The following is a 15,085-nucleotide window of genomic DNA, read 5'->3' as shown; positions in this document are numbered from 1 at the left end:
TTCTCTTATACACTGATAAGCCCGAACATTATGACCACTGACCAATTATCAATATAAAACCACCCAGGCGATAGCAGTGTCACCTGGCGAGGAATGACCGCCAATCACAAACAATGGGGGAAGCTGCACAGTCTATCTGAGTTTGATCAGGAGCAGATTGTGATGGCCCAGAGATTTAGCACAAGCATTTCGGGAATAGCACAACTTGTCAAAAACAAGCATTTCGGGAATAGCACAACTTGTCAAAAACAAGCATTTCGGGAACGGCACAACTTGTCAAGTGTTCGAGGAATGCTGTGATGAGTGTCACCTTCAAAATGTGGCGAAGCCAAGGTGAAACCATGTCCAGATGTGGGGTTGGGCAGCCACCCCTCCATACAGACATCAGACACCTTAGGCTGGGCAGGCTGGTAACACACGACAGGCAAAGAACTGTGGTGGAACTAACATCGAATTTCAATGCTGGGCAGAGTACAAATGTGTCTGAACACATGGTGCACTGACTTGCCAATAGGACGGTGGAAATCGGTCATTTTCCAGGGGAACAGCTCCTTGACACCTGTACTGCGGGACAGATAGAAACTGGCAGTAACTATATTATGCTCTGGGAATATTCATGTGGGCATCCACGGGTCCAGTGGAGCTTGTACAAGGCATCATGATGGCCAAGGAGTATCGTACACTAGTTGCAGACCACATAACCACCTCATGACGATCGTATTTTCTGGTGGTAGTGGCATTTTTCAAGAAGGTAATGCACCATATCACAAGGCCAGGAGTGTTATGGAGTGGTTAGAGTAACACAGTGGCGAGTTCCAATTGATGTGTTGGCCCCCTCAATTCACCAGATCTGAACCCAATCGAACACATCTGGGATGTGACTGAATGTGGCATCAGAGCTCATTGTGAACTAGGAGGTGTGTGTGTGTGTGTGTGTGTGTGTGTGTGTGTGTGTGTGTTTTGCTTTAGGGTGCAAAAAAACTGGGGTCATACGCGCCTAAGTCCGAACTATAGAACACGAAGACGGAGGAGTTAAAAGAAACGTCTATAAGTCAGTCCCAATTGACATAATAGAAGACAGCTAAAAACTGGCATGTGGAAAAAGGGCTAAAAAAGACAGTATACAGAAATGGAGGTCCAAAACTAAAATTAAATGGCCTTCACCATATTGCTTTGGCAGATAAAAAGTAAAATGCGGTTGACGGCCAGTGTGCCATTTGCTAAAATGGCCAATAAATCAGATGGCAAATCCAAGCGGGAAAGTAAACGGTTAAAAAATGGGCATTCCATCAGGAAGTGGCAGGCAGTTAAAACTTGGGCACAATGTGTATAAAGTAGTGGGGTAGCACCACTTAGCAAATAACGATGGTTTAAAAGGTAGTGCCCAATACACAGCTTAGTTAAAATGACCTCCTCCAGGCAGGAGAGCCAAAAGGAGGTCGTCCAAGCAACTGGGCGAGGTTAGAGCTTATCCCATGATAGAGGACCATTGGCAATGCCAAAGGGACACCACCTCCTGACAGACGGCAACACATAGATCATTGGACGGAATGTAAGTACTCGTGGGCTGAGGTATGAGGACTGCAGCCTTGTTTCCTGGCAGACTGACCTGACCAGGAACCCACAGAAACATCACACTGGCTCCACCACGAGTGAGCAAGCGACAGTTTTCCTGGACCCGCTGCACTAAGGGATGGGTGGTGTACAGCACACAGACTTTGAAGGGAGCTGAGTGAGTGTGAGCAGAGGACACAATTGAAAACGCTATGTCACCGGATGTACTCCGCGGGCCGATACAAGGCAAAAAGCTCAGCTATAAATACTGAGCAGAGTGCCGCAAGCCGATATCTAAAGACACAGATGCCAATGACGAAGACACACCCGACCCCACAGTCAGTCCGAGAGCCATCAGTGTATACAAAGGTACTATCATGAAGTTCCATGTGAAGGTCGTGAAACTGAAGGCCATAGACCGAGGCTGCAGTAGTATCCTTAGGAAGCGAATGAGGGCCAAGGTTAACATGGACAACTTCACGAAGCCAAGGTGGTGAAGGTTCACACCCACCGGGAAAGTTGTAGGTAGTGTGAAGTTTAGCCGCTGTAGTATGAGCCAGAAGCGGACTCCAGGAGGTTCTTTCCACAGTAAAATGTTCAGTTTGAGTTAAAAAGTTACATGGAGAATTACCTGGCAGTGGCAAATTCTATTTTATTGTAATACTGCTTCTTTAAAAGCTGAAGCTGTTTTGTGTGTGTGTGTGTGTGTGTGTGTGTGTGTGTGTGTGTGTGAGAGTGAGTGAGTGAGAGAGAGAGAGAGAGAGAGAGATGTCATTTCTTCTCAGAAAGCTCCCACTGAAAATCAACAGTACCAAATATCCCAGACAAAAATACCTGGAAGTTTGAATCACATCATATGCACATACACATCCTAATAATAATTGGCTGAAAACATATGACATTAAAACTAGCAGTTCCACAAAATACTTGAAAAAGTACTTTTTATCACCTGTAACCCTTTCAGTTTTTACACTTTCACCATAATCTCTAGTTGTTCCAATAGATTTGAATTCCCATCTTTATGTTGCATATACAGGATTGTAACAACTTCTTTAAATCCCAAGGAATGGTGGTCAATTTCGTATCTGAACATTGCTACAGCTGATTGTTTTAAAGTTATTAATCCAAAATCTGTGTTAACCGTATCTTGTTTTTCAGGCAGTTACCTTTGAAATATGAAAGAATTAGCACTTCTGCATTATGAGGGGTTGTGCCAACATATTAGTTTACAAGTTACAGCCTGAACTTCTGAAATGATGGCTAGATGGATTCCTTTGCAGGAACAAATTTGGTGTTGTAGCATGTAGGATGTGTTGGATATGAAGAGGATACATCAACGCTGAATCTGCGGTCAATTTTTCAACTACACAACAGAAGGTGCATTATCCCATCCATATAAAGTCAAATGGCTGCAGCACCTCAGTAGTGATGTTTTGTGGTTGAAACAGTAGTTACAATTTTGTTCTCATAATTATCAACAGATAGCAGGGGCATATTGTCATTGTGGTTGAAAAACAACATCAAGAAATCCTGATGACTCCTAATGAACTGAATGTCTTTGGCAGTAGTAGACAGGTACTGTTAATGTTAAATAAATTTTGCCTATTGTCATCCTTCCTTGATGCTTTATTCCCAGGAATATGTACGTGTCATTTCAAAATTCAAAGTTGATAGGCATGACATAAATATATTTCAATTACACTGTTATGCCTGTTCCACTTCACAATGAATTAAATACAGCCAATAAAACTAGTGCTGAGATGTTATGTTCACGTAATATGCCCATCATCTGTGACACATTACATACTCTGACCTACTGCCTCATTTGCTCCCACTTTATGGCATGGTTCCAATAATTTGCGATTAAGTTGCGCTTATTTATTAAACACGTCATAGTAAGAAGTAATTAACTGATATTCATTCTTTGTTAGGGTATTTGTTTCCAAAATGGGTTACATTAGCATCATATCCTCCCTACTGAAACAGACACCAACTAAATGAGGCATATATACAAATTCTGGTAGAAATTGCTCAGATTTTCATTACTATGTTTCCGAATATATGCGAGAGGTACAGATTCACCATGGACAATGGGGCAGCCAATGTGTTTGTAATTCATTTCATTCTGTGTGGTTCAGAGTGGGAATTCGATGATACCAGTGATGTTATGAATGACAAACGAGAAGATTCGGTCATTGATAATGACCCTGCAAATTCTTTCACAATTGTGATTCTCAGTCAGACAGTGACTAGGGATCTGAAGCTCAACAATGATACAGGGGTAAAATTTCAATTGTGTATAGGAGAGACAAAATAATACTGAAACTACATTTTCAGTTCACTAAATATTCCAGTAATTGGTGGTTTATTACAAAATTAGTGACAAAAATCTTGCCATGGCTGTTAAGTTCTTATTAATAAAAATATACACATCAAAAAAAGTTTCAATTCACCCCAGTTCAGAGTGTTCCAGAACATGTACAGAAAATTGGAATAGAGATAAACATAAACATCATTTCTGCCCTTTTATTGCTCATGAAAACCACACATTGCATGTTGTACCACCGCACAGTGAGACCTTCAGAGGTGGTGGTCCAGATTGCTGTACACACCGGTACCTCTAATACCCAGTAGCATGTCTTCTTGCATTGATGCATGCTTGTATTCGTCGCGGCATACTATCCGCAAGTTCATCAAGGCACTGTTGGTCCAGATTGTCCCACTCCTCAATGGCAATTCGGCGTAGGTCCATCAAAGTGGTTGGTGGGTCACGTTATCCATAACAGCCCTTTTCAATCTATCTCAGGCATGTTCGAAAAGGTTCATGTCTGTAGAACATGCTGGCCACTCTAGTCGAGAGATGTCGTTATCCTGAAGGAAGTCATTCACAAGATGTGCACTATGGTGGCGCAAACTGTTGTCCATGGAGACAAAAGCCTTGCCAATATGGTTGCACTATCAGTCGGAGGACGGCATTCAAGAATCATACAGCGGTTTCGGCGTCTTCCATGACCACCAGTGGCGTACGTCAGCCCCACATAATGCCACCTCAAAACAGCAGGGAACCTCCACCTTGCTACACTCACTGGACAGTGTGTCTAAGGTTTTCAGCCTGACTGGGTTGCGTCCAAGTATGTCTCCAACGATTGTCTGGTTGAAGGAATATGCAACACTCATCGGTGATGAGAACGTGATGCCAATCCTGAGCAGTCCATTCGGCATGTTGATGGGCCCATCTGTACCATGCTGCATGGTGTTGTGGTTGCAAAGCTGAACCTTGCCATGGACGTCGGGAGTGAAGTTGTGCACATTGCAACCTATTGTGCACAGTTTGAGTCATAACACAATGTCCTGTGGCTGCACAAAAGCATTACTGAACATAGTGGATTTGCTGTCAGGGTTCCTCCAAGCCATAATCCGTAGGTAGCAGTCATCTCCTGCAGTAGTAGCCCTTGGGCGGCCTGAGCAAGGCATGTCATCAACGGTTCCTGTTGATCTGTATCTCCTCCATGTCCAAACAACATCACTTTGGTTCACTCCGAGACACCTGGACACTTCCCTTGTTGAGAGCCCTTCCTGGCACAAAATAACACTGTGGACAAGATCGAACGGTGGTATTGACTGTCTAGGCATGGTTGAACTACAGACAACATGAGCTGTGTACATCCTTCCTGGTGGACTGACTGGGGTTGATCCGCTGTCGGACCCCCTTCGTCTAATAGGCATGGTTGATTACATCTTTTGGCAGGTTTAGTGACTGTGTCTGTGACACAATATCCACAGTCAACGTCTATCTTCAGGAGTTCTGGAAACCAGGGTGATGCAAAACTTTTTTTTGATGTGTTACATTCCACAATATCAATTACAAGGTCAACTTGTGTCCTGCTACTGCAGTAGAAATTCCTTTAAAAGCCACTTCAAGAAGCAAAACCAAAACAGGGTCTGGTAAAAAAAAAATTTCAAAATGGACATACTTTTATGGTACACTGCAGACAACTGTAACTTTTAATGATAACAAAAGAGATCTGTTTACAATGTGCACATATGTTCTAGATACTCCTTCATTAGTCATTCTTAATAATACAACTGTCACGCCTTCCTCAACAGATTGTACCTCTTTGTAAGTGAATAGAATGATTGTGGTCAAAAAACTAAGCACAAAATATTCAAGTAAAGTATATTTCGTAAAAATTCAGTTTTTGTTTCTTTATGTGAGAACGTATGTTTCCCTGTTTCCATATATAAGTAGTAATCTAGTAAGGTATTGTATTTACATGATTATCACACGATTATAAGATGATGTTTTTTCCCAAATTCATCATTTGAGAAATGTGGGGGTTGTGTTGTATTCACAGATTAAGCTACTGTTGCAGAGTTCAACATTGTTAATATGGGAGTCGTCTTACATTTATGGATGAATCTTTGGGAACTGGCGTCATGTGCAGATTTATTTTGAAGAATTTGAAAGGACAGGGATGGGCAAATGATACATTCTATCAGGCTTGAAACATCCCAATACACCAAAGCACTCGATACAGTATCAACCTCGCTCGAATTATCATGTGACATTTTTGACTTGGACAGCACTAGCACAGGATAGTATTAACTACCCACTACAATAATTTATTGCTCGGCTTAAAATTTGACAATTTTGTGACATACAGGAGGGAATAGCATTGAGTTCCATCATCTTATAAACTCTTTCTGCATGTGAACCGGTTGAAACAGAAGTTTTCATAAATGTACTAGTATGGTATCATACACAAACATTTATGACGCTATTTAACTAAAGTTAACACTCAAGGGCAAAAATGCTACAGCAAAAAGACCACCACCAAACCAGCGTTTTATTTGGTTATGAGAGCCTGCTGTGACAATTTACCAAGCGAGTTGCAAATGAGAATTTCAGTTGTTGTTCACCTATTAGAATACCGGATAAAAACGTTACCAGCTTTAGAAGATAATTGTGACATTCAGTGAAACATGGAAGAAAATTAATCCAGTTTATCACAAAAATAAATTACAGTGGCAGGACCTGTCACGGAGGCAGCACCAACAGACGTCACTAGAACATGAGATGAGCGAAAGTTCGTGAACTGGACTGAATCATAATTGCAATCTTTTTTTTTTATGTATTGGTTGCTGTTGTTATATGTGACCTGCATCCTAGAAGATATTGCAGCCCGTGTTTCGCAGTTGATCATTCACAGCACTATGGAAGGATTTGAGGGAGAACAGTGACACCAGCTTGGCTGAGAACTATGAGTGCAGGGACGGGAGTGGTGTGTGTACAGAAAATTTTGTAGTTCTGCCAACAATGGGAATCTATACTGCATACTTTGGCTTTCCATAAACTTCTGTGACATTTATACTGGAATTAGCCTGAATCCATTTGTAGCTGGAATTGAACTGACTTTAAAATTGGACAATTACTCAACAAAAGTAGATGTTTCCGCAGAAGACAGTGAATGTCTAGATAGAGGCCAGTGGCATATTTAACGTGTTTGGTGCTGTAATGTTTCTGATGTTCACTTTTGAGGTTATGTCGGGAATGAAGAAGGATGTGCCAGCTGCTGGTTCTACACAGGCAACAAGAGAGCAGCGGGCAGACAACATTTTGGCAACAAGAGAGAATGTCACGTTCTCACATCAGTATAGAAGCGAAATCTTGCTATGTTTTTGGGAGAGGGAGCAGCTGTGTTCTCAGGCCGTACCGTAACCACAACCTCAGAAATCACAACATATTAGGCAAAACAGCCAAATACTTGCAACAACAAAGATAAATTTAATATCTGTGCTATTCGGATATTAACAGTTATTCAAAGTAATGATACTGTAGCTAACAACCTTAGTAAGCAAAAAAGTTTGTGAAGATGAAAATTAATGAAGGCCATTTCATTTTTTTAATTTTATTTCTTCTTGCGTTATCAAAATTTAGACAATTAATAAATAGCATGACGTTAGAACATAGTGTTAACTTTTTAGACAGATACTTTATATCAGTAAAACAATATGTAATTCTGATTAATCAGAAAAGTTAATTTCCCCCCCCCCCCCCAAATAGCTTCTTAAAAATTGGGGAGGTCATCTTGCATTCAGGATCATCCTATACTCAAGTAAATACAATACTATCTCCTGCTTTTAACTGAAGGGATGTTATTCTGTATAATGGACCTTTTGATGACTTGCACCATGCTGGATATTCTGTGTTTTCAGGGAGACCGAAAGTGACCAACAAAACCAAGAAAAAGGTACTGCAGCAACTCCTTGCACTCAGTTATGCTGGCAGTCCCTGTCAGCAGTGGCAGCATTATCCCCAGTACAGTTCCATCAATTCAAAACGTATGAAATAGTCTTCAGCTTTGGAGCATCAAGTACGTGCTCAAGACAGGGAGATGAACTTCCTGCATGTTGCTGGTTGCAGAGTACACTGGATATACGAGGTGAGTCACCTAACATTACCGCTGGATATATTTTGTAAACCACATCACATACTGACAAATCGATTCCACAGACCAAATGTGAGGAGAGGGGCTAGTGTAATTGGTTAATACAAACCATAAAAAAATTCACGGATGTATGTTTTTTAACACAAACCTACGTTTTTTTTTTTTTAATGGAACCGTGTTAGTTTTGTTAGCACATCTGAACATATAAACAAATACGTAATCAGTGCCGTTTGTTGCATTGTAAAATGTTAATTACATCCGGAGATATTGTAACCTAAAGTTGACGCTTGAGTACCACTCCTCCGCTGTTCGATCGTGTGTATCGGAGAGCACCGAATTACGTAGGGATCCAAAGGGAACGGTGATAGACCTTAGGTACGGAAGAGACTGGAACAGCACATTACGTCCACATGATAACACCTTTTTTTTGGTCTTTTTCACTGACGCACATGTACATTACCATGAGGGGTGAGGTACACATACACACGTGGTTTCCATTTTCAATTACGGAGTGGAATAGAGTGTGTCCCGACATGTCAGGCCAATACATGTTCAATGTGGTGGCCATCATTTGCTGCACACAATTGCAATCTCTGGCGTAATGAATGTCATACACGCCGCAGTACATCTGGTGTAATGTCGCCGCAGGCTGCCACAATACGTTGTTTCATATCCTCTGGGGTTGTAGGCACATCACGGTACACATTCTCCTTTAACGTACCCCGCAGAAAGAAGTCCAGAGGCGTAAGATCAGGAGAACGGGCTGGCCAATTTATGCATCCTCCACGTCCTATGAAACGCCCGTCGAACATCCTGTCAAGGGTCAGCCTAGTGTTAATTGCGGAAAGTGCAGGTGCACCATCATGCTGATACCACATACGTCGGCGCGTTCCCAGTGGGACATTTTCGAGCAACATTGGCAGATCATTCTGTAGAAACGCGATGATGTTGCAGCTGTTTGAGCCCCTGCAATGAAGTGAGGACCAATGAGGTGGTCGCCAATGATTCCGCACCATACATTTACAGTCCACGGTCGCTGTTGCTCTACCTGTCTGAGCCAGTGAGGATTGTCCACGGACCAGTAATGCATGGTCTGTAGATTCACTGCCCCGTGGTTTGTGAAACCTGCTTCATCGGTAAACAGGTAGAACTGCAACGCATTCTCTGTTAATGCCCATTGACAGAATTGCACTCAATGATTAAAGTCATCACCATGTAATTGCTGATGTAGCGACACATGAAAACGGGTGAAAGCGGTGACGATGCAGTATGCACATGACACTACTTTGACTCAGTCCACCGGCTCTCGCAGTGTCCCGTGTACTCGTGTGGGTTCATGGCAACAGCAGCTAACACACCAACTGCACCCACTTCTACTGTGATGGGCCTGTTACGGACCTGTTTGCGTGCTACGACAATACCTGTTGCATACAGTTGGCGGTAGATGTTTTGCAGTTTGCGGCACGTTGGATGCTCTCTGTCCGGGTACCGTTCTGCATACACCCTGCAGGCTTCAGCTGCATTTCGTAGACACTCGCCATAGATGAGTATCATCTCCGCCTTTTCAGAGTTCGAATACATCATGGTCACAGTTCCTACAACACTACACTATCACAGACGTCTGTTAACACGGTGTACTACAGTTGGTCTGCGTGCGGAGACGAATGCAGAATAACAATAGCAGCAAGCACTATATGCGGACACTGTGACAGCTAGACCAAACCGCAACAGTGCACTACAGCCACACTCGTAAACACGGTCGTCATCGTAAACATGTCCCTGCAGATGCTGCTCGCCGACCGTGGCCCGTGTTTGTTACAACACGCAACTGAACGTCGGAGCTTTCAAGCGTCAACTTTAGGTTACAATATCTACTGATGTAATTAACATTTTACAATGCAACAAATGGCACTGATTACGTATTTGTTTATATGTTCAGATGTGCTAACAAAACTAACGTGGTTCCATTTAAAAAAAACGTAGGTTTGTGTTAAACATACTTCCGTGCATTTTTGTATGGTTTGTATTAAACAATTACACTAGCCCCTCTCCTCACGTTTGGTCTGTGGAATCGGTTCGTCAGTATTTGATATGGTTTACGAAATATATCCAGCAGTAACGTTAAGTGACTCACCCTGTATAATTCCAGGGAAAACATACTAGTCACCGTTTCAGAACATGTAACTTTTAATAACACATAACTTCAGCAGACCGCATACAAGATTTCTCCTCCATGTCACAAGCATGGCTACTAAAAATTATGACAACTCAACTTGGGATTTACTACTTATGGGCCTCCTCGTATTTGTGTAGTACGTGGAACAGATATCATTAGAATGTAATAATTTTAACAGAGACCAGTACATACATATTAGGGCAGAGGAACAGGTTCTGGATGCTGAAGAAAGTTAAGGACGACTTGATGGCTATGAGCAGCATTGAATGTAGTACTGACTCTTTGCATTCTGCAATGACATGTGGACCTGCAGCAAGCTACAGCTGCTGATTACCAATAAATTTGCCTTCCCATGCAGATATAATTTCCATCTACCTATGGACTGTTCTTAATTTTTCTGCTTCACACACAAAATGGGGGATTGCCCAGGTAATTTATTTAATTTGAAATGGCTTGGAAAGTGAGATTTTTATTCACATTGAAGGATTTCTTTGAATGTAAAAAACCTGTAAAATTTGTGCTGATGAAATTTATGAATCTGCAAACACAGTGATAATACAAATAATTAGTGTCTTCCAAGTACATGGTATTATTTAGAAGTATTCAGTAATAATAGCAGCAGTCAGAATTAAAAGCAGCCATTATTTTTAAGAATTTTTCCAGTGGAGAACCATAGGACTAATGATATATGTATCATAAACTGAAGTATTCTGAACATAAAGTTCATGTAAATATAGAGGATGATTGATAGGTCATCATAGTCATCGTCATCAACATCATCATCATCATCATCATCATCATCATCATCATCATCATCATCATCATGTTTTCTGCTATATTAGCAGATCCTTTGCCTCTCCATTTTCTGCGATCCATTGCTTCCTTCTTAAGGCTGCTGTATGTTGTAACGTCCATCACATCATCCAGTATCTGATTGATAGGTATAAGGAACCAAATGAATCCATTTGTACAGTATACCTGACTACTTAGTTGTCTTCCACAGCCAGGATGCAAGCACGGATAATTCTTCTTATCATGACATGCGTGGATATGGTGGTCCAGGTTCTTCTTTTCAAAATAGTACCTGTGCAATTTAAATTGTAAAATGTTTTTATTAAAACAAATTTTTATGAAGAATTTAGACAGTAATACAGAAGTTTCTAAGCAGATAAGCAATTCACTCAAAGATAAAAAAACATTGTTCAATTATATGGAAAAACCAACATAACATCAAAGCTTCATAATTGTACTTTGTAGTTATATAATCAGTTCCAAATAAAGGAAACCTCATTAGTGTCAACTACAACAAAGAGATTAAAAAAAAAATTAAGTGAAATACCCCAAAATTTAATCCAAATTAGTCAGTCCAACAAACAGAGTCTTTCTTAAGTTCTTGATCCATACATATCAGAATGTCAGTATTCTAAGAGACGGGACAGGGGGAGTAGGGGGGGGGGGGGGGGGAATAGGCACAAATTGGATGTCACAATTCACTGTTGTGTCCACTTTCTAATAAACTTGACTTACACACACACACACACACACATTGTGGTTACAAATAAACTATTTAAGAATCACCCTGTTAGTCTAAAAAGTTTCGAGACTGTATTAATAAAATATAGAGAAACGTTAAGGTGATGATATTAAAACATTTCAGGGGCCCTGCATAGTCTTTCTCCAATTGATTAGAATGTATAAAATGTTCGTACTATCACGTAAAAATGCCAGGAAAGACCTTCTTTGGTATGTTGTTCACTCATGCATCACATTCGCACTTTCTTCGATCTTGGGGAACCACTCCCATCAATTTGTCATGCAGTCATGTTTTATAATTTATTACAACAAGAGAAAACAATTTTATTGATATCAGTATTCAACACAGTCACTCTGCTTTTCAATGTACTTGGTAAACCACTGCGAACCTATCTGATACCATCTGAAAAAGTGGTGTTCACTAGAAAAGCGAATTAGGAGGAGAAATATAGACATAAACTGTGCTCAAACTGCAAACAGTAAAAACATGCAGTCGTGAGTTATGCCTGGTCCTTGGCCTGTTCTGTCTCAAGTCGTATGTAAACAAATGGCCTCGACACACAGAGAAAATACATTGGAGCATGAAACACAGAGTTGAATCAATGGCCTCAAAGCATATTTAAGTGGACCGAACAGATGAAAATCTGATTGGGTGAGACTGAGATAGTAAGCAAATTGCTCCCACACCTTGGAACAAGAAGAGTTTGAGCAGAGTGGGCAGTAGTATGTGGACCTTCCAATAATCGACCTTTAGTTTATTGTGAATTGCACGCTTCAGTTTGTTTAGCAGCATATCACTGTAACATTTACTGTTAACCTCTTTTCCAGGTAATGTTCCAGGATTGGTCACCCTGAGTCCCAAAATCTGCAAGCATAACTTTTCCTGCAGATGACAGTCTCTTGAATTTCTTTCTGACTGGAGATGCAAGGTGCTTCCATTCCATGCCCTGGCATTCACTCTGTCGTGCAAAGTAATGAATTCGTGTGTCAGAAATGTTTCACCTTTGTTAGCATGACAGTCCAGTAGGTGCTGACAGATTTTCACATGGTTATGTCTATGCACTTCGTCTGATTGTTTTGGAACCCATCTTGCATAGACTTTGTGAAAGTTGAGCCTGTTATGCACGGTTTCATATGCAGAAACATGACTAACCTGCATGTGGTTTCCCAAATCACCAACAATCACTCTTGTGTTATTCAGACTCAATACAGAGACTTGTTGAATATTGGCATCAATTTTTGCCATAGCTGAACATATTGCTCTTCGTATTCCTCGCGCTCATTTGACCACTTTCATCTATTAAGTCCATAGGTAAACACTTCTCTGTGGCAAAATATTGTCTCTCTACTGTACTGAAAGTTTTTTATGACTTGCTGCTCCTGGGACATCTTCAGACCACAAAAAAACTGATTATGGAACAATGTTTGTCTATGGTGCAAACAGACAGTGGTGTGGCCATCTTTATGTCACAGTACAGACTGATTTAATAACACTGCAGTGTACCACAGGTGAAGACAATGGTCCCATTTAGCACCAGATTAGTGCACAAAACCATACAGCCAACCTAATGACAATCAGGGAAAAATTGCAGATAGTTATTTACTTATCTCCAAATCTCATCACCTGTGATGATTTTTCTGAGAAAAGGATTTTCCACTTTTTCTATTTCAATTAATTGTGGCAGGATAGTTTTGTGAGATTCATGATATGCAGGATAAACTTCACAAACATATTTCTCTTCTTCAAAATATTTTTGAGAATAAACACTTGTCTGCGAGGTGTTTAGTTCACTGCTCCACTGTAGAAGTCATTTATACACCAGGAAAGGAATGAAATAAGTCTCGGAACATTTTGGACAGATGGCATATAATTACTATTCCCCAGATTTGTATGAATAAATAGATGTGTAATTTCAATCCCAAATTACAATATTGCTTTCTGCAGTGAGAGAAATCTGTGAAGCTACTTACCTGCCACAATTGTTGTAAGGGCAATAGATCACTTCACGTTCACTTGGATCTTGATGTACCATCACATGTGAACGGAGGCGTGTCTTATTGTAGAATACTCTTCCACAATGATCACAGACGTATTCTGGAAAAGTAACAACAAGAAGCTATCTTCCACACTTTTCAAAATTACTCGATATGAAAATTTGTTTTCAAATTCTGGAATGCTACTGCAACAGTCACAACAATTGCTTTAAAAAGCACCACTTAACCTTAAAATAAACCAGCAGACACCTTGTTTGAAGAATCTACTTGCATCTCTAACACACAAAATCCACATAGGCAATTTGTCTTTCAAACATGATGATAATCTCACACACACACACACACACACACACACACACACACACACACACATTACGCTAAGTTACTCCATCCAACTGAAACTGTATGCCTTAAAAGGATAGTGGCATCAATGGGTTGTCAACAGAAAACTCCTTTTCCCCAGCATATTCCTTTCTCATATGACCTTGAGGACACTGAGTGTCAATGTAATGAGAGAAGAAGCATGCTCAGTGCTGACTGGATGAGGTGCAAAGAAGGGATTTTTTTTTAAATTTTCATTGAAACATTTGATAGGTATAATGGAAACAGGACTAATATTTTTGGAAGTACATGAATACTTAACACAACACCTGATTTGGTAAAACAATTTCTCAACAAGATGGGACTCAAAGAGAACATGAAATGTAAAGAACTGACAAACAACAATAATAGAAAGTCCTTTAAGTAGGAATACCCTTTCACAATTTAGAACTGGCAAATAAAACTAAATTCCCATCCCCCATGAAAACAGTTGGGTGTCTCTTCAATAAGACAAGAATAATGCCCAAAAAAATAGAAGCAGTAGGAACTTTAAAGATGCTCCTACGAACATAGCAGTTCTAACAGAAACATTTTTGACCAAAACTGGCAACACCCACAATTTTACTGCATTCATCATCAAGCAAAACATGGTAACAGTGAAAGACCCACAAGAAGAACAGCAGTCCTCACAAATTAACACCAATAACCAGAACTTTCAAACAGGAACATACACCTGACAGAAATGAAAAACATTACAACAACATCAGCATACTTCCAACCGAACAAAACAGCTACTGACATAACAGGTGAAGTAAACCATCTTTTCACTCAGAGTAAAAATAATAAACCACTACTTATAGTAGGAGACAAATTGCAGAACAGATATACAAAACTATTCGGAAGGATATTCCTCTGGAAATAAGTATCCAAGGAGAATGGCAAAAAGCATAAAGAAAGAAGTAACAGGCACTTTCGAGAACAACAGGCACCAGAAAAATTGGAAGCAAAATCAGACAGCATAAAACAAACTGAAATGCAAAAGAAGAGCGAAGAAAAT

At 40.4% G+C, this 15,085-nt stretch overlaps 1 protein-coding gene across 3 annotated transcripts in view; it reads right to left on the bottom strand.

Annotated features, from left to right (window-relative positions):
- Positions 1-15,085, bottom strand: part of LOC124605646 (transcription factor IIIA-like) — a 68,327-nt gene that overhangs the window by 35,003 nt on the left and 18,239 nt on the right. For all 3 annotated transcript variants that reach the window (XR_006978667.1, XR_006978668.1, XM_047137468.1), the window contains exons 6-7: positions 13,684-13,807; positions 11,158-11,263 (exon numbers count right to left, since the gene is read on the bottom strand). Coding sequence is in view for 1 of the 3 variants with exons in the window: in XM_047137468.1 (XP_046993424.1) it covers positions 11,158-11,263; positions 13,684-13,807 (230 nt within the window). In the remaining 2 variants the exon portion in view is untranslated. The remainder of the gene's footprint in view (positions 1-11,157; positions 11,264-13,683; positions 13,808-15,085) is intronic.

The sequence above is a fragment of the Schistocerca americana genome, chromosome 3 (assembly GCF_021461395.2).
Source record: "Schistocerca americana isolate TAMUIC-IGC-003095 chromosome 3, iqSchAmer2.1, whole genome shotgun sequence".
Taxonomy (NCBI): domain Eukaryota; kingdom Metazoa; phylum Arthropoda; class Insecta; order Orthoptera; family Acrididae; genus Schistocerca; species Schistocerca americana.
Note: the sequence above shows the minus strand (reverse complement) of the source record. Positions and strands in the feature narration are given on the sequence as shown.